The following is an 18,606-nucleotide window of genomic DNA, read 5'->3' as shown; positions in this document are numbered from 1 at the left end:
TTTGTTTTTGTCAGTTTGTTTTTAGCAAAAGCTTTTAATGGTATTGACCAAACAGACTATGTTTGAAGTAGGGTCAATGCTTGTACATTTGTAGCAGTGAAAATAATAAATAGTTGTGATCCCTTGTCAAACATTGCATAGGTATCGATATCTCAGACAAAATAATCAGAGGAAGCGTGTGATTCAAGCCAATAGTTTTATTGTATCTAGCTAACGGCCGTACAGGCTAACAGGCTAGCAGGCTAACAGGAGTCGGTGATGCGCCTGAAGGAGTTAACAGGCTAGCAGGCTAACAGGCTAGCAGGCTAACAGGAGTCGGTGATGCGCCTGAAGGAGTTGAAGCGAGTGGAGCCGCTCATGCCCATGTCCCTCATGTTGCGGTACTCTCCGGGCTTCATGTACATCATCCTGCCCCTGTAGTTAGGCTGCTCGTACATCAGCCAGTGGCCGTCCATCACGTTGCAGGACTGGCACTCGGACATGCGGTAGCGCTCCATCATGTTGTCACAGTCGTCCGTCATCTCGTGCATCTGCCCGCCGAAGTTCTCCTTCTCGTAGATCCTCATCCTGAACTGGCCCCTGTGCTGTTGGGGGGAGATGGGGGGGGGGGATGGAGTCGTTTGGTTATCCCGCCAAAATAGGTTTAGCTTAGCATTCGGATTTAACATTTAGCAGTAAGAAGGAGAAACAATTGTTATCGGTGAGCATGAACTTCCTAGCTTGTGTATCACATAATGCAGCGTATTAAGCTATTAAAAGCTCATTTGTATTAATGATTTGGTTAACATGCTATCAGACGCCAGCTAAAGGTATTAGCCTGTTAGCTCCGTGTTGCGTGCAGTCGGCGGCGGTTACCATGGGGATGTTGCGGCAGGACTTAATGCAGTCGCTCATGCCCATGCGCTGGTAGTCGGAGTACTCGCCCCTCTTGACAAAGTACTGGTTGCCCATGAAGTTGGAGCGGTCGTAGACCATGAAGAAGCCGCTCTCCACCCTGCAGGAGTGGCACCTGCTCAGGTAGGAGGTCATGTCGGGACAGTCGCTGCTGGTCTCGTACGACCGGCCCTGGAAGTTCCTGTCCTCGTAGAAGATGATCTGGAGAAGGGGGAAATGACCGATTATCATCAGTACAATGTCAGAACATCACAGCCTCATAGCCTCATTATTCTATCAGGCTATCAGGGTTATTATCAATCCTGCTATGAGGCTTAACGATAGTAAATGCTATGAGGCTAACGCCATCAATCATGCTATGAAGCTAACGCTATCAATTATGCTATGGGGCTAAAGATATAAATTACGCTATGAGGCTAACATCATCAATGATGGTATGAGGCTAACGATATCAGTTATGCAGTGAGGCTAACAATATCAATTATGCATTGAGGCTAACAATATCAATTATGCATTGAGGCTAAAAATATTGATTATGCTATGAGGCTAAATGTATTTATCATCCCCCGTTAACGTTCAGACGTTGACGTGGGACATGGGTACACGAGATCTTCCGTATGACGCGGGTCCGGCGGGTTGCGATGGCAGGTAGCTTACCTTGCCCATGGTCATGTTTGCGTTGGTGTCCTCGGCTGGAGGGATGGATGGATGGATGAAGATATTGGGCGCTGTGTACAGTTCATCCCCGGCCCGGTCACTTTTATACCTGGGTCGCCGTCCCCGGACCACCTGGGTCGGCATTGTCTAAAAAGCCCTGACTGGCCAGTATCAAACAGGGCCTCTCGCATCCCCAGCGGCCATCGGGTAATCGACCATTGTGTACAGTGTGACGGCCCACCGGGTCCTTTGTGTGGTCTCAATGGCGGGAAGAGCAAGAAGGTTCTGTACAGTACGGCAGAGAGTCAGCGGCGCATGTTGACTTTTCATCATCAAAGTCTCTGTTCTGAACCCACGGTAGTGGAACGAGAACCATGCCGACGTCAGGAACGCAGTGTCGCTCCCCGGCTCTGAACAAGAGACTCAAGACCCACCTGTTCTGAGTTCACATGGACTCTGCATACCCCCCCCCCTTACCCCCCCCCCCACACCCTTCTTACGCACTTATTAAATGTAGTATGTCCTGGCACTTAATGTATGTCCTGGTATTTAATGTACACACTTATAGTGTGTTGTACGTCCTGTTACCTAATGTAATCTTTCTTTGTTGCATACGGGGTATGGGTTACCCTAGCTGTTGTTAGTGCTTGGCACTTGTTTCTATCTATATTTCTAAGCATAACAATGCAATGTGTGACAATGCATCGCAGAAGAGGCCCCCAGAGTTTGAAGCACACCAAGTCTCCTAAGGTCCTATCATGGTGTGCATCCACATTCTTGAGTGAGGCCCTTTAGTGAGGTCTGACGGATGAGTCATGGGGTTTGATGAAACACGTGTGACTCATTCCTTCCAGGTCTCTCGGAAGTCTCTTCAACAGATAAGATCGTGCAGGTAACTCTGCTGCAGGTCCCAGTGACTTTGCATTCGACGGTCCCCTCGTCAACATGAGGGACTTTACCTGCAGATTCAGATTCAGATTCAACTTTATTGTCATTGTGCTGAGTACAAGTACAGAGACAATAAAATGTGGTTGGATATCTAAACAGTAGTGCAAAATAGAGGTTAAGGCGCAGTTAGAACATGATTGTCCTATAGTGCAATGTAAGTAAAGTATAGTTTAATTAATAGGGTGGGATGGTGCAGCAGTAGTGAATACAAAAAAAAGTAAAGGGAGGTGGTATGAGCAGCATAAGATTGATAGAACGGCTATAACGGGTAAGAGCAGAAGGAATTTGTGGAGGGTGTGGTAAATGATGTTCGTCTATGATTCATGTAGAACACATATTTAAAGCTAACATCAGGAGCTCATTGGACCAGGCATTTGTAGTGCTAACACCAGTCCTGAATAGCTTCTAGCGAGCATATTTATCGTATAATGCAGCATATTAAGTTATTTCATACCAGTTTGGAGCAGCTTGTATTAACAAGTGTATTGATCAGAAAATAAACTCACAAACAAATCTGCAGACGGAATGTATTTTTACATTTTTCTTTATTTCAATTTGTTCTTCATAATTATCGATTCATCTGTAAAGTCGAAACGCAGCAACTCTAAAAAGCACAATCTGTTCTGGTCCATATCAGAACTAAATGCACAAATTGCTTTTCATGTCGTACGACACCACTGTGATATCAGTATTCACCATTTCATAGAGCAACCCCAGACATGAAAAACCCTAGCTGTGCTTTCAGGAATAAATACTACTGTATATCTTACGTTCCACGAAGGTGTTTGATATAATTAGCAATCCAGGTGACCCTTATTCAACCAGGAGAACAGTCATAAGGAGTTGTGTTTCCCTTGAACCAAGTTGCACCCTTTACATAAGTCTACTTTCCCACCCACTCTGATCATATTCTTAATTTATTTAAGTCATTTAATAAATAAATATATTTAATTCAAAAATATATTTAATAAAAGCATGTTTTCTCAATAAAAAAATTGTATTTCAATAATTGTATTTAATTTCAATTAGACATTTTTCTGCCTAATTCTATAGGGTTAAGGGTGATGACTTTTTAATTAGGGGGATGGAAGAATAGTACTCATGGGGATGGAAGAATATTCTAACAACCCTAACCCTATTGAAGGTTGTTTAGTTACTATAAAGCCTTTTGTCCAACCTAGCGATTGTAAGTGCTAGGCACGACAGCGGCAAATTGCTGTTTCTTTTTCTACTACCAAACGGTCATACTGTAAGTCGCTTTGGACAAAAGCTTCTGCTTAACGTCCTGAATGTAAAACAGGGGTCTCAAACTCGCAGCCCGGTGGCCAATTGAGGCCCGCGGGATGATATTTGGTGGCCCCCTACTTGACATCAAAGTTTAGTGTTAGTGCGGCCCGCGCGTTGTTGTCAAACGCACATTTTGCTGAGTCGCTTGCAACGCTTTTTTATCACTTGTGCTATGGTGACCAGATGTCACGTTTTCTTCCGGGACAGTCCTAATTTTGAGTAGCGTGTCCTGAGTCCCATCAAACGCCAAAGAACACTAAAAATGTCCCGGTTTCCACCCACCACTATGAAATGCCCCTGTTGTCAGTGATTACATAACTAACATGATCTTATTATAGCCCGATCATTAACTTAGATTGGGTCAGTTGTGCTACTTTTTTTTGTGGAATACTTGATGCGGCCCATCCTGACCCAGACTCTACCTCCAGCGGCCCCCAGGTAAGTTGAGTTTGAGACCCCTGATGTAAAATGTAAAAAAATAAATGTTTGCATCGACTTGCCTTTTCTAGTAGCTTTTGCTTTCTGAAAGTCGATTTATTTTAACGCACAGAATGCATACTACATACTATGCAACTTATTTTAATTATAATAATTATCCAAATGTAGTTATAAGAAGACTTGGAATAATGGATGACAAATGCCCGCAGCTTCCTTTGCAAAATTCTCACCAATCACTTGAATCTGAAGACAGAGACACTTCAAAATAGGTTTTATTTGAGTGTCAGTTAACACATGTCCATGATGCGCCTGAAGGAGTTGAAGCGAGTGGAGCCGCTCATGCCCATGTCCCTCATGTTGCGGTACTCGCCGGGCCTCATGTACATCATCCTGCCCCTGTAGTTAGGCTGCTCGTACATCAGCCAGTGCCCGTCCATCACGTTGCAGGACTGGCACTCGGACATGCGGTAGCGCTCCATCATGTTGTCACAGTCGTCCATCATCTCGTGCATCTGCCCGCCGAAGTTCTCCTTCTCGTAGATCCTCATCCTGAACTGGCCCCTGTGCTGTTTGGGGGTGGGGGGGTGGGGGGGGGTGTAGAGGTGACATCGCTTCAATATCCCGCCTAAAGTAGCTTTAGCTTAGCATTGAATATTTAGCGATTTATTTTTTATTTTTATTTTTTTATATTTAAGCTAAAGAAAAATAATAAAATAAATAATAATAATAATAATAATTTAAAAAATTTAAACTCAAGAGTGTTAATACAACAGTTATTAGCCGTGTAACCGGTCTCGTTACCATAGGGATGAAGCGACAGGAGCGCACGTTGTCCATGTTGGTCATGCCCATCATGCCGCTCATGCTACTCATGCGCTGGAAGTCAGGGTACTCGCCGCGGCGCAGGAACACCTGGGAGCCGGCGTAGGCCGGGCGCTCGTACGCCATGAAGCAGCCGCTCTCCACGCGGCAGGAGCCGCTGCGGCTCAGGTGGCCGGAGAAGTCGGAGCAGTCGGAGCTGCAGTCGTAGCTGCGGCCCTGGAAGTTCTTGTCCTCGTAGAAGGTGATCTAGGAGGGGGGGGAGAGGGAGGAAGGTTAATGCTAATGCTTGGCTTAGCTGAGTTAGCTTAATTTAGCTAATTTTAAGCTAAGATAAGCTACGTTTTAACAAGGTAAAAGTGCCACAATGCTAAGTGTTTCGATGCTAGGTGTTACGATGGTAAGTGTAACGATGCTACAATGCTCAATGTTTCAATGCTAAGTGTTACGATGCCAAGTATTACAATGCTAAGTACAACAATACTAAGTATTGCTACAGGCCAAACACCGTGACGTCTGCAGGCCCGAAGGCCTTACCCTGCCCATGGCGACCTTTACATTAGACTCCTGTGAGCCTGTGTCCGACCCTGGTGGACAGCCAGGAGGCTGGTGTCTGAAGGCCTTACCCTGCCCATGGTGACGCTGGAGGTGGCTGCAGACGCAGATGATGATGTTCCACGGTCGCACATGCCGCCTATTTATACCGACCACCCCCCTCTGAGAACGTTCCCCAGCATTGTGCCTTGAAACCCCTGACTCATCACCCAACCCCCCCCCCCCCACCCCCACCCCTCACCCACCCCCCTTTCGCTCAAACAGCAGAGCTCAATAGTTATTGTACATTGTGTAGTATGTTGTGAAGCATGTTGTGTATTTCAGGACAACTGACCCCATGCAGTTTGCAACCGCCTCCCCCCCCCCCCCCCGATCCGGCAGGCGACATCCAGAAATGTCACGTCCGCCGCGCGTCCTGTTCAGGCGTCTTTGCGTGTTTGCTTTGAGTCATTCCTCTGTGGTTGGTGTGACCTCTGGGTGCCCTCAGCACCATCCTCACGGAGTCGGCCGAGTATCACCTGTTCAGAGGTCACCTGGACTCTGTATAGCCTCCCCCTTACCCCCCCCCCCCCTCCACACCCCTCTTAATTGTTACTTATTGTTCGTCCTAGCACTTAATGTACACACTTATTGTATGTTGTACGTCCTGGCACTTTAAAACAGTCCTTAGCGTGGTGTAGTACCTTATCCTAGCTATCCGTGTTGTCTACAGGGAATGGGTTAACCTAGTGATGGTTAGTGCTTGGCACTTGGTTCTATGAACATCCTCACTGTACCCACAGAGATATATTGTTGTTTCTCTTTCTAAAGACTAATGGACTTATTGTAAGTCGCTTTGGATAAAAGCGTCGGCTGAACGCCCTGTATGAAAATGTAAAATAACTAATTCTGTCCTTAGGGAGCGGAGTCGAAAACGACTCTCAAATCTCATGATCAGAGCAACGGGAATAATAACCGCCCATATTGACCGGTACAGCGGGGCATCCCCATAGTGCTGCCCTGAAAAGAGTGATGACTCAAAGGTTTCCTGGACACAATGCGCATGGCAACGGCCCCTGCGTGGGCACCGGGTATAAATAGGCCGAAGTGGCCATCAGGCAGGCATCACATCTGGATCAACAAACCGCCATCATGACCATGGGCAAGGTGGGTGGAGCTCACTCCTGCACGACGTAATGCGAGACGACGAGAAATAGAATACAACGTGGGATATCATGGCGTTGGCCTCGTAGCATGATCAATAACGTTAGCCTTGTAGCATAATCTATATCGTTAGCCTCATAGCATGATTGAAAATGCTAGCCTCGCTGAATAATTTATATTGTTAACCTCAGAGCATGATTGATATCGTTGGCTTCATAGCGTAATTGATATCGATACCTTTAGCCTTGTAGAATAATCAATATAGTTAGCCTCATAGCATAATTGATATCATTAGCCTCGCAGCATAATTGACATTGTTAGCCTCATAGCGCAATTGATATTGTTAGGCTCGTAGTGTAATCGATACCGTTAGCCTTGCAGCATAGTCTCTATAGTTAGCCTCATAGCATAATTGATATATTTAGCCTCGTAGCATGATTAATAATGCTAGCCTCGCAGCATAATTTATATCGTTAGCCTCATAGCATAATATATATATTTAGCCTCGTAGCATGATTAATAATGCTAGCCTCGCAGCATAATTTATATCGTTAGCCTCATAGCATAATTGATATATTTAGCCTCGTAGCATGATTAATAATGCCAGCCTCGCAGCATAATTTATATAGTTAGCCTCATAGCATCATTCATATCGTTAGCCTCATAGCATCATTCATATCGTTAGCCTCATAGTATAATTTATATCGTTAGCCTCATAGCGATGGGCGCTTACCCTGATGACCCACATCGGTCATTTCCCCCGCCTCCAGATCATCTTCTACGAGGACAGGAACTTCCAGGGCCGGTCGTACGAGACCAGCGGCGACTGCCCCGACATGACCTCCTACCTGAGCAGGTGCCACTCCTGCAGGGTGGAGAGCGGCTTCTTCATGGTCTACGACCGCTCCGACTTCATGGGCAACCAGTACTTCGTCAAGAGGGGCGAGTACTCCGACTACCAGCGCATGGGCATGAGCGACTGCATTAAGTCCTGCCGCAACATCCCCATGGTAACCGCCGCCGACGGCACGCGACACGGAGCTAGCAGGCTAATACCTTTAGCTGGCGTCTGATAGCATGTTAACCAAATCATTTATACAAATGAGCTTTTAATAGCTTAATACGCTGCATTATGTGATACACAAGCTAGGAAGTTCATGCTCACCGATAACAATTGTTTCTCCTTCTTACTGCTAAATGTTAAATCCGAATGCTAAGCTAAACCTATTTTGGCGGGATAACCAAACGACTCCATCCCCCCCCCCCCATCTCCCCCCAACAGCACAGGGGCCAGTTCAGGATGAGGATCTACGAGAAGGAGAACTTCGGCGGGCAGATGCACGAGATGATGGACGACTGTGACAACATGATGGAGCGCTACCGCATGTCCGAGTGCCAGTCCTGCAACGTGATGGACGGGCACTGGCTGATGTACGAGCAGCCTAACTACAGGGGCAGGATGATGTACATGAGGCCCGGCGAGTACCGCAACATGAGGGACATGGGCATGAGCGGCTCCACTCGCTTCAACTCCTTCAGGCGCATCACCGACTCCTGTTAGCCTGCTAGCCTGTTAGCCTGTGCGGCCGTTAGCTAGACACAATAAAACTATTGGCTTGAACCACACGCTTCCTCTGATTATTTTGTCCGAAGTATCAATATTAATGCGCTGTTTGACATGCAGCCATAACTTCAGGGAAGTTGTGGTTGCAGATGTGGACCATTGATGCTTATCTTCATGCAGGCTGTCAGACTGTAAGCCTGCAGTCTGATCTATCCACAGAGAGTGTATGAATTTTTGATTATTTTATTATTATTTAGATTATTGGTATTTATTTTCCCTTATCCTCATTCCACCTCTGACCTTTAGTTATTTCTCTCGGTTCACCTCCAACCTTTCATTCTTCCTCCGTATCCAAATCTTACCTCCTTTCTGATACTACTCTCTCTCCCCCTCTCCTTCTTAGTCCTATTTACAGATGCATTGACTCAAATTCTGGATATTAACTAGTATTCATTCTAGACAGTGGTGTCGATATCCAATGGCAAGAGGTTACATACATGATAAGGAATGTGAAGAGATATGAATAACAAAATGTGAATCAGAAAATGTATGTAAGATAGTTCAGAACACTATGTACAAGAGGATATGTAAAGTATAAACAGGGGTATACATATGAATACACTATAGTCAAGGTATGTGCAGAATGGACACTGCTATTAGGGAGACTCCAGGTGCAGGGCTCCATCAACAGTTGGAGCCCTGCACCAGAGCTATCAGTCTTCCTGCAACATACATTATTCAATGTCAAAAGAAACTCTTAAAGAATCTTGAGATACAGAGGTCATGATCAGCTGACAATATTGATTTGGCTACATTGAAAGAGCTGTCATGTGTTGCTGCTAACGTAAGTACTTTTACTTATTAAGTTTGAGTCTGTAAATCATTTAGCAATATATTTGTTAGTTTAAAAGTCTTCATTCTGCAAAAAATCAGTGCTGCATTCTTTGTGTGCGTCACTAAACATTACATAGTACATACGTTTATAACAATGCTTTTGTGCTAACGCACAAACAGAGCACGCGTAGGTACGCGTACCACAGTTTGAGGAACAATGTACACATCATTAGCAGGTCGGCACCAGCCTGTGCGTCATTTCAGGCAGAGCTTTCCAACAACAGTGATCTGAACTGTTGTAGAAGGCTGCATTTGTAGTCATTTGTTGAAATTTTAAAGGTCCCGTGGCATGCTACTATATGGATGCTTTAATATAGATATTAGTGGGCCCCAAAAACAGCATTGGAAGACGTTCCCAAAATTCAGCCGTGGTGCAGAGTTACAGCCACTACGAGTCAGTCCCACATTGAGCTTTCCCCAAATGCGCCGTTTCTGTGTCAGTAGCTTTAATGCAAATGAGGAGGAGAGAGGCGGGTCAAGGAGGAGGGTGGGGGTGTGGCCCTGAGCAGCTTGCGGCCACGGTACCATGCGCTCTGTTTACAGTGGATGCATCGCAATGGCGAGGCGCACATCCTTTGGCCGTGTTCTGTAAATATTCTAGAACACTCCGGGTGCTCCGGCGGGAGTCCTGGCGCTCTATATCTCAATAATATCATATTATGCATAGAAATCTATGTCAAATAACATATATTATTACGGCCAAAAGCTGTGTGAGCCACCAGAAGATATTATGAATCTCAAACGACTGCGTCGGGTTCTCCGATGTCTCCGGTTCTTCAACGTCTCTGGTTCTTCCACGTCCTCATCAATCTGAAGTGGACTGACCCACGACATGGAGGAGAAAGGGATTGATGACCGCGCTTGTCTCCCGCCGGAGCCTCGCTGCCGAGGGACCACCGCCTCCTGCAGCGCCGAGACGGTGGTCCCTCGGCAGCGGGAGACAACCGCGGTCATCAATCCCTTTCTCCTCCATATCATGGTTCATGTACTTCAGGGAGTCAAAGCCAAAGTTCCTTTCCCCCAATTCCTTCTCAACCATGGCTGAGATAACCCCAACTACAGTCTCGTTGTGGAAATACCAGAGACGAGAGTCCGACGTGTTATGCGCCATAACACCAACAGCAGAACGGTTATCCAAATAACAAGGAAGTGTACAACACTTGCGTTACAGTGTGTGTAATCACACACACACACACACACACACACACACACACACACACACACACACACACCACACACACACACACACACACACACACACACACACACACACACACACACACACACACACACACACACACACACAAAGACACACACACACACACACACAATCGTGGCGCTCGTACGGTCATATCTCATTGGCGGGCCAAATTCTCTGGGCTGGCAAGGCAGAGAAAGGGGAGGTGGCATCTCCCCTTATGACGACATACAGGGAAAATTCCAAAACGGCGCGTCTGAACTGCGTTTTTTCAAAGGCGGACCAGCATAGGTAGGCTAGGGGAACACATGTTGATGTTAGAAAACCTCAGAAAGTTGGCATCTTTAAGCAGAAACTATGCCTTCCCCCTGCTCAGTCCAAGGATGTACGGAAAGAAAAACTCTTCTTCACTGCTTGCCAGTGAAGAGCATCGAGAGGGGAAAAACGTGGTTGGTTGCGATGAAAGACCCAAACTATGACGAGAACCCGTTGCTGGAGCAATGGGCGAACGTACGCGTGTGTTCAAAACGCTTTAAGTCGGGGGCGCCCCGTTGGCTCACCGGGTAGAGCGCGTACCATAAAGGCTCCGACCCAAACCCAGCGACCCGGGTTCCAGTCCTGCCCGTGGTCATTCTATCTCCCCTCTATCTCCCATACTCTACCTCCCCTCTATCTCCCATACTCTATCTCCCCTCTATCTCCCATACTCTACCTCCCCTCTATCTCCCATACTCTACCTCCCCTCTATCTCCCCTCTATCTCCCATACTCTACCTCCCCTCTATCTCCCATACTCTACCTCCCCTCTACCTCCCCTCTACCTCCCCTCTACCTCCCATACTCTATCTCCCATACTCTACCTCCCCTCTATCTCCCATACTCTACCTCCCCTCTATCTCCCATACTCTACCTCCCCTCTATCTCCCATACTCTATCTCCCCTCTATCTCCCATACTCTACCTCCCCTCTATCTCCCATACTCTATCTCCCCTCTATCTCCCATACTCTATCTCCCCTCTATCTCCCATACTCTACCTCCCCTCTATCTCCCATACTCTACCTCCCCTCTATCTCCCATACTCTACCTCCCCTCTATCTCCCATACCTCCTCTCTCCCCTCTCTCTCCCATACCTCTCCTCTCTCTCCCATACCTCCCCTCTCTCTCCCATACCTTCCTCTCTCTCCCATACCTCCCCTCTCTCTCCCATACCTCCCCTCTCTCTCCCATACCTCCCCTCTCTCTCCCATACCTTCCTCTCTCTCCCATACCTCCCCTCTCTCTCCCATACCTCCCCTCTCTCTCCCATACCTCCCCTCTCTCTCCCATACCTCCCCTCTCTCTCCCATACCTCCCCTCTCTCTCCCATACCTCCCCTCTCTCTCCCATACCTCCCCTCTCTCTCCCATACCTTCCCCTCTCTCCCATACCTCCCCTCTCTCTCCCATACCTTCCCCTCTCTCTCCCATACCTTCCTCTCTCTCCCATACCTCCCCTCTCTCTCCCATACCTCCCCTCTCTCTCCAATACCTCCCCTCTATCTCCCCTACCTCCTCTCTCCCCTCTCTCTCCCATACCTTCCTCTCTCTCCCATACCTTCCTCTCTCTCCCATACCTCCCCTCTCTCTCCCATACCTCCCCTCTCTCTCCCATACCTTCCTCTCTCTCCCATACCTCCCCTCTCTCTCCCATACCTCCCCTCTCTCTCCCATACCTTCCTCTCTCTCCCATACCTCCCCTCTCTCTCCCATACCTTCCTCTCTCTCCCATACCTCCCCTCTCTCTCCCATACCTCCCCTCTCTCTCCCATACCTCCCCTCTCTCTCCCATACCTTCCTCTCTCTCCCATACCTCCCCTCTCTCTCCCATACCTCCCCTCTCTCTCCCATACCTCCCCTCTCTCGCCCATACCTCCCCTCTCTCGCCCATACCTCCCCTCTCTCTCCCATACCTCCCCTCTCTCTCCCATATCTTCCTCTCAATCTCACTCTATAATTAAGCATTAAAATGCAAAAATAAATCTTTAAAAAAACGCTTTAGGTCTGAAGACTTAAAAAAAGCAGAAAAAGCACAATAAAATGATGTCCGCCAAATCCAAAACCATACTCAAAGAAGACGCGATCCCGTCAATCTTTCCATGGACTTTTAACAGTCCGAGGGAAACATCACCGCCCCAGAGCAACAGCCCAGTGCAGGTAAACTAGCCGAGCTAACTAAAGTCCAAATCAAACACGTTATCAAGGACAATCCTGCTGGTTCGAAAACTGGATACTTTATTACTGGGCACTGTAAGGGTACTACAAAAGGGTAAATACTATATGCTCTATAAAGAGCTAACAGCCATCTAGCCGTCTGGAGGAGGGTGGCTCTTCTAAACATGTGTGACTGCCACCAGGGGCGTTGCTACACATAAAGCTCTACAGGGGCATGGGCCCCCCTATATTGACTCTCCTTGATTAGCCAACGCTTGTGATACTTTTATTGAGAACATAGTTATTGTCTAGCTATCTTTTTATCTATATTTGTAATGTGTCTTTCAAAAATGTAATTCCATATACCACCTGGAGTACCCTCGTTTACCACCATTGGTATACTTCGCACAAGTTGAAAAACCCTCTGGTCTAAAGCCTGTTTAGGCTCACTAGTGCTTACACATTGAGAGCATCCGTTCTGTAGAAGTGTTCTATAATTTTGTTCCTCTTTTTATGTCATTAATTTAAGTGAATGCTTGGTATTGATCAATCACTACCACCTCTATTCCCGACTGGTCCATGGGAGGAGTGCTACCCCGGGATAACATTTGATGTACCAGAGTTTATCTTTGATGAGGAAAACAATTGTTCAAATGAAGCAAGGGCAGAAGTAGAGAACATCTCTCCAAGTGAAGAAGGGGAAGCAGAAGAAGATGAAGAGGAGATGGACGACGGTGATTCAGACAGGGAAAACCAAGATTCAGACCAATTGGAGAGTGACTACTCGGGTGAAAGCGGCTTGAATTTGGATTCTGAATTGCCTGAAAAGGTCTGTCAACTTTGTCCGGAATGCGGTGCCTTTTTCTTGACCTGCAAGGCTCATACATGCAAGCATAAAATCAAGCCGTTTTCCTGCAATTATCGTGGCAAGAGATTTGTGGACGCAAACTCCCTCAAACTTCTTAGCGTGATCGACAAGGAAAGCTATGAGCACCTCTGCAAGTTCTGTCGGGCCCCCTTTAAAACAAAACTTGACAAACTGGCCCATGAGGGAGTCCACAACCCCAGTTCAAAACCATACACATGCCCCGACTGTTCCGACAGTCGGGGCATGCGACATTTGCCAAAATCCATGCATGCAATAGACCCTTGAAAGGACACCGGGCCCACAAAGATATTCCTGCCCCCATTGTGCTTTGGAATTTTGGAGTGCAAACCATATGGAAAGACACACACTGGCATGAAGAAGTATGTGTGTGAGTTCTGCAGTCGCTCCTTCAACCAGCCGGGCCACCTTAAATCCCACCTGTGTGCACACCGAGGAGAGGCCCTTCCATTGCCAGCACTGTGACAAGAGCTTCAATCACAATGTGAGCCTGAAGAGTCATGTTATGAGGTACCACAAAGAGGTGGTCCTATTGGACCCGTGAATGGACCCAAAGGAGGATACGGGAATCCATGGGTAGACCCAGAGGAAGACCTAAAAGAAACACTGCAACATACCATGGTTCTTGCACCATTTTTAAAGTCAAATTTAAGACTTTTTAAGACTTTTTAAGACCAACACATACATTAATTAAGACCCAAAAAATATCTGAAAAATTATTTGATAGAAAAGGGAATTTATTGAGTCACTTATACAAATCCGCCGTAGCCGTAGTACTACAACTTATGGCCTTAATTTCACACAAAAAAAAAACGGAAAGCCGACCAGAGAGCGATGATTGATTATTTTGCAGGAAGGATTCTGAGAATGACTCTGACAGTAACCTGAGGAGGAGGATAGGAAGAGACACGTTTAAAAGAGTCAAGAAACGCAGGAGGATGGAGAGGAAGGCAGAGGAATAATCCACTGAAGATCAACATTAGGATCCATTTAATTGTTTAAATGTGACATATCTCACATCCAAACAGAAGTTACCGGAGCTGAATGGGTATAACGAAGTAGGTGTTTGTGGGGTACATTTTGAAAGCGGTGTATAAATATTTTTCTAATTATGTCGAATAACTTGCCCCTTCATGTGAAATGTTCAAACAGTTTCATCCTACAAGTTGCCATTAATATGTTTTAGTTGTAATGGATACCATCCTGATATGTTTTACCATTTCAGTAACCAGACACACAAGACAATAAAATCCATCCAATATAAAGAACCGTATCACATATATAATATAATACATAAAATGGCTCTAAACTAACTTTGAGATTCTGCCACCATAGTCAAAGTCACTAATCTAACCGTGGACGATGGCTGACTAGTCCTTGTGGGCGTTTTTGTTGGTTCAATCCGTCAACAGTACATGAGAAATGATGTTGTTACTATTACTTCATCGTTTCATCATTGGTATTTGCAATGAATTGTGTTCAGAATTTTTTTCTTGCTATGCAAATATCAAGAGCTCTTCAATAGATTGTTGATGAAGCGGACCAGACTTTAGTTTTTTCTTGACCTCTTGAAACCGTGTACAGGTTGACATTTGATAACTATACGCAAAACATACATTTATGCTTATTGTCATGTAGATGAGATCAAGATACAAAGTTCGAAACATTTCAGAATTCCACCGTCACCAGTGCGCAACGTCAATGTTACATTTTACAGTATTCATATTTGTGCCTTGTATCTTGAGATCTTTGAACTTGTTGCCCTGCAGCCTGATCGTTACACAGAGAGTGTGAGTGAATGAAGTTTAGATACATTTATTACATTGTATAATATTTACAATTAAAAAAAAACGGTGTGTTTTGTGTTTTACAGCTTAGGCAGCCACCCAAGCTGTAAAGTGCTATGGGAAACCTGTGTGTGTGTGCGTGTGTAGTTGCAACAGGGGCTGTGGAGACAATAGTCTGGTCCACACACACGTAACACTAGCGCCTGCTACCGTGTGTACGTCCACCAGGGGGCGGTATTGTGACACACACACACACACACACACACACACACACACACACACACACACACACACACACACACACACACACACACACACACACACACACGCACACACACACACACACACACACACACACACACACACACACACACACACACACACACACACACACACACGGGCTGGGCGATATGGACAAAATCTTATATCACGATATGAGTAATTTTATATCACGATATGGATATCACAATATGGTATTTTTGAAGTAAATTAAAATAATAAATGGCTTAAAATAACCATACTTCACATTTGATCAGTTTTTTCTTTTATTTTGAACTTGAATTTCCATGCTTACAAAGGAGTAAGTAGCGAACAATCTGTCATTAACTGCAGTTTCATATAGTGCAAACATCTTGTAAACATTGAACTGTTTTTTCAATACAAATAAAAAATGTTTTTAAAGGTGTGCTTCACACCTGCCTGGCTGTCAGTCAGTGCAGTGTAATATAAAATAAAAATCACAGCATCACACAAATATTTTAAATACTAATTATACACTTATCAAATAAAGTTATGTGCTGTGCAAGTTATGTGCTGTGCAAATAGCTGGTGGTAAAAATAGAACTGTTTCTTCAATACAAATGAGATTTTTTTTCAAGTTAACAGGTGAGTCTCACACCTGCCTTGCTTCAGTCAGTGCAGTGCAATATAATTTTTATTTTTTTTTCTCTCGGTATAAACGATATGGCCAAATCTCTCCCGGTAGACACTTTCATATCGTCCACGGTATGATATCGTCATATCGCCCAGCCCTAACACACACACACACACACACACACACACACACACACACACACACACACACACACACACACACACACACACACACACACACACACACACACCGAGCCAAGGACAGTGTTAAAGTGCTTCGACCGGAGATCACATCAGGTCAATCCCCGGTAAACGAGGGCCCTTGGACGTTAACATTTATGACCCGACCGTTTATTCGTTCTTTCAATCGTGTCCGAGTTTTGATTTAGTGCGCCTGTAAACAATTTACCACGGTGGAGAAAATAACGTCGGTGCCAAACACGTGAACTCATTGCACTTGGGAATGCAGTTACTCAATTAAAATAAGTAATGCAGGTTATTTAAAAAATGAAGAACGTTTAAAGAAGACGAATCAGAATCCGAGTTTTATCTTATCTTATTGTAGAAATACACAAGAGTAAAATTCCAAGGCGTGGTCCCTCAACAGCCACATAGCAATAACAATACAAGATAAAGCAAAGATAAGTAAAAAATGACTGACTTGAATGATATACTGTTATTTCTGTCATGTGAAGTGTAACTTCAAGAATGTTCTCTGTCCTGGTGGTTCAGTGGTGGGAGAGTTGGTTGACTCTCTGTCGGCCATTGTTCAACCGCCAATTAGAATAGTGAAGGTGGTCAAAGTCAGTCCCATTAATTAAAATCTTATTTCTTCTACAAATTGTCAGGTTGAGTAGAACTTAGAGGTAGGGGGGACTCAACTTCAGGTCAAAGTTTTGTCTAACTCTTTTTTGCATCGTTTGCGATGTGTGTCGTCTGATTGTTGGCGTGTTTAGGATCGTCATGAAGTCACATGACCCGAAAGCTCCGCCCTGAAGGGACCAAAGACCTCAAAGGAGCATTAGCCGTTTCTCAATTCGCGTACTTGTGCGTGCCCGTGTGCTCGTGGACTCGTGAAACGTCATCAGTCGTTGCCCGAGCACTGTTCCAATTCGAAGCACGCATCAAGTGAGTACTGTCGTAAAACCCGGAAGTGTTCTGGATGCGTGCTCGATATCGCCGTTTCACCGAGCATGCATCGGAGGTGGCTCGTGTGTGCTTGCTCCCGCTATAAATCCCAGGATGCATTTCGCACTCGCAGCAGTACGAGGGCGGACAATATGGAGAAGACGCACAAGTTACAACTGTAGCTTAAGTTACTCTTAACTTATATATATATTTATATAATATATAATATATAGGCCTAATATAATAATAATAATATATCAATATATATATGTAAGGTCGTGTGTGTGTGTATAGCTTATACACATGACAGGACACTCATATCTTTTCAATTGTTATTCATTCAGAATATTTACATACTATTTGAAAATGAAAGAGGCTGGGATTTTGTTTTACATCATTTGTTTAGATTGTTCAGTAGTATATGCCTAAATGAGGCCGTAGCACAGTTAACGGACGAGCAGAGGTGGTGACGTCATCGAGTCCGCTGCTGTTCCAATTGCAGGTACGTACTCGCGTGCTCGCAAGTATGTGCTTGAAGTACAGACTTGCCAAGTACGTGCTAGCAAGTCATCGAGTCCGTAGTACGCGTGCTACGAATTGAGAAACGGCCATTGAGACATGAAGTCACATGACCCGACCGAAGCTCCGCCCTGAAGGGACGAAAGACCTCAAAGGAGGTGAAAACTCTGGAGGAGCGAGTGACGGTCACCGCCAGGATGCCGCAGAAGTGCAGTCTGAGTTTCTTGTTAATTGACTGGGGGACTACTTCCACCAGTCTTCAGACTGAAGCGAAAAAGAGAAGTCAATGACGTTTCCAGTGACAGAATACAAATAATATATTGTATAGGCTTAATATTGATTGGACTGTTTCATTCTTTCGACAGTGAGTTGGAGCTGATGGCAGTCAGCATGAAGAAGCTATATCTTTAAGCTTCTGTAGATTATTTGTTAAATAAATAGTGAGGAAACTTTGGTGCGGTTATTCTTCAATGTATATTTATATCAAATTATGATATACTTTACAAAGAATTTAATTTGATTCTATTAGACATATTAAAACAATTACTTAATTCTAATTACTTAATTCTAATGGTCAATTACTGAATGAGTAAAGTGTATAATACACAATTCCATTAAATAATCGTCTACACACTAAATCAGTTATTCGTCTAAATAACGTTAAAAAAATTAAGCTATAAAAATGCTTACTGACATGTCATAATAATGTTTTATTCAAATTTTTTGGTCTAATAAGTTTAATAACGCAAAGAAAAAAATCCTGAGGTATTTGTCTAAATAACGTCAAACCTTTTTTTAAGCTCTAAAAATAGTTACTAACGTGTCG

At 44.9% G+C, this 18,606-nt stretch overlaps 3 protein-coding genes across 5 annotated transcripts; 1 reads left to right on the top strand and 2 right to left on the bottom strand.

Moving 5' to 3' along the window:
• Window positions 1-221: 221 nt before the first annotated feature.
• On the bottom strand, window positions 222-1,603 carry LOC130385395 (gamma-crystallin M3-like). Its single transcript, XM_056593896.1, has 3 exons — window positions 1,552-1,603; window positions 856-1,095; window positions 222-584 (listed from the first exon to the last, which is right to left on the bottom strand). Exons 1-3 carry the CDS (start codon window positions 1,564-1,566, stop codon window positions 306-308), a joined length of 534 nt encoding a protein of 177 aa, XP_056449871.1. The 5' UTR covers window positions 1,567-1,603; the 3' UTR covers window positions 222-305.
• A 2,908-nt stretch (window positions 1,604-4,511) lies between these two features.
• LOC130385393 (gamma-crystallin M1-like) lies at window positions 4,512-5,683 on the bottom strand. Of its 2 annotated transcripts, none has more exons than XM_056593892.1 (3): window positions 5,670-5,683; window positions 5,026-5,292; window positions 4,512-4,790 (listed from the first exon to the last, which is right to left on the bottom strand). In XM_056593892.1, exons 1-3 carry the CDS (start codon window positions 5,676-5,678, stop codon window positions 4,512-4,514), a joined length of 555 nt encoding a protein of 184 aa, XP_056449867.1. In that variant the 5' UTR covers window positions 5,679-5,683. The 2 variants fall into 2 exon arrangements, with proteins under 2 accessions (XP_056449867.1, XP_056449868.1); XM_056593893.1 differs by lacking the exon at window positions 5,670-5,683 and adding an exon at window positions 5,581-5,589.
• Window positions 5,684-6,505: 822 nt separating this feature from the next.
• On the top strand, window positions 6,506-8,357 carry LOC130385394 (gamma-crystallin M3-like). Of its 2 annotated transcripts, XM_056593895.1 has the most exons (3): window positions 6,506-6,744; window positions 7,512-7,751; window positions 8,024-8,357. In XM_056593895.1, the coding sequence occupies exons 1-3, from the start codon at window positions 6,730-6,732 to the stop codon at window positions 8,300-8,302; spliced, it is 534 nt and encodes a 177-aa protein (XP_056449870.1). In that variant the 5' UTR covers window positions 6,506-6,729; the 3' UTR covers window positions 8,303-8,357. The 2 variants fall into 2 exon arrangements, with proteins under 2 accessions (XP_056449870.1, XP_056449869.1); XM_056593894.1 differs by lacking the exon at window positions 6,506-6,744 and having other exon boundaries at window positions 7,479-7,751.
• Window positions 8,358-18,606: the final 10,249 nt, after the last annotated feature.

This window comes from Gadus chalcogrammus, chromosome 7 (genome assembly GCF_026213295.1).
Source record: "Gadus chalcogrammus isolate NIFS_2021 chromosome 7, NIFS_Gcha_1.0, whole genome shotgun sequence".
In the NCBI taxonomy this organism is placed as follows: domain Eukaryota; kingdom Metazoa; phylum Chordata; class Actinopteri; order Gadiformes; family Gadidae; genus Gadus; species Gadus chalcogrammus.
This window is presented reverse-complemented; position numbering and strand designations above follow the sequence as displayed.

What these genes read in the sequence shown, in the direction of transcription:
- LOC130385393 (XM_056593892.1), bottom strand. An exon ending in CCTGTCGCTTCATCCCTATG is followed by an intron (nt 4,791 to 5,025) that starts GTAACGAGACCG and finishes ACCCCCAAACAG; the next exon opens with CACAGGGGCCAGTTCAGGAT.
- LOC130385395 (XM_056593896.1), bottom strand. An exon ending in CCTGCCGCAACATCCCCATG is followed by an intron (nt 585 to 855) that starts GTAACCGCCGCC and finishes TCCCCCCAACAG; the next exon opens with CACAGGGGCCAGTTCAGGAT.
- LOC130385394 (XM_056593894.1), top strand. Translation starts at nt 7,479, where the DNA reads ATGACCCACATCGGTCATTTCCCCCGCCTCCAGATCATCTTCTACGAG. An exon ending in CCTGCCGCAACATCCCCATG is followed by an intron (nt 7,752 to 8,023) that starts GTAACCGCCGCC and finishes TCCCCCCAACAG; the next exon opens with CACAGGGGCCAGTTCAGGAT.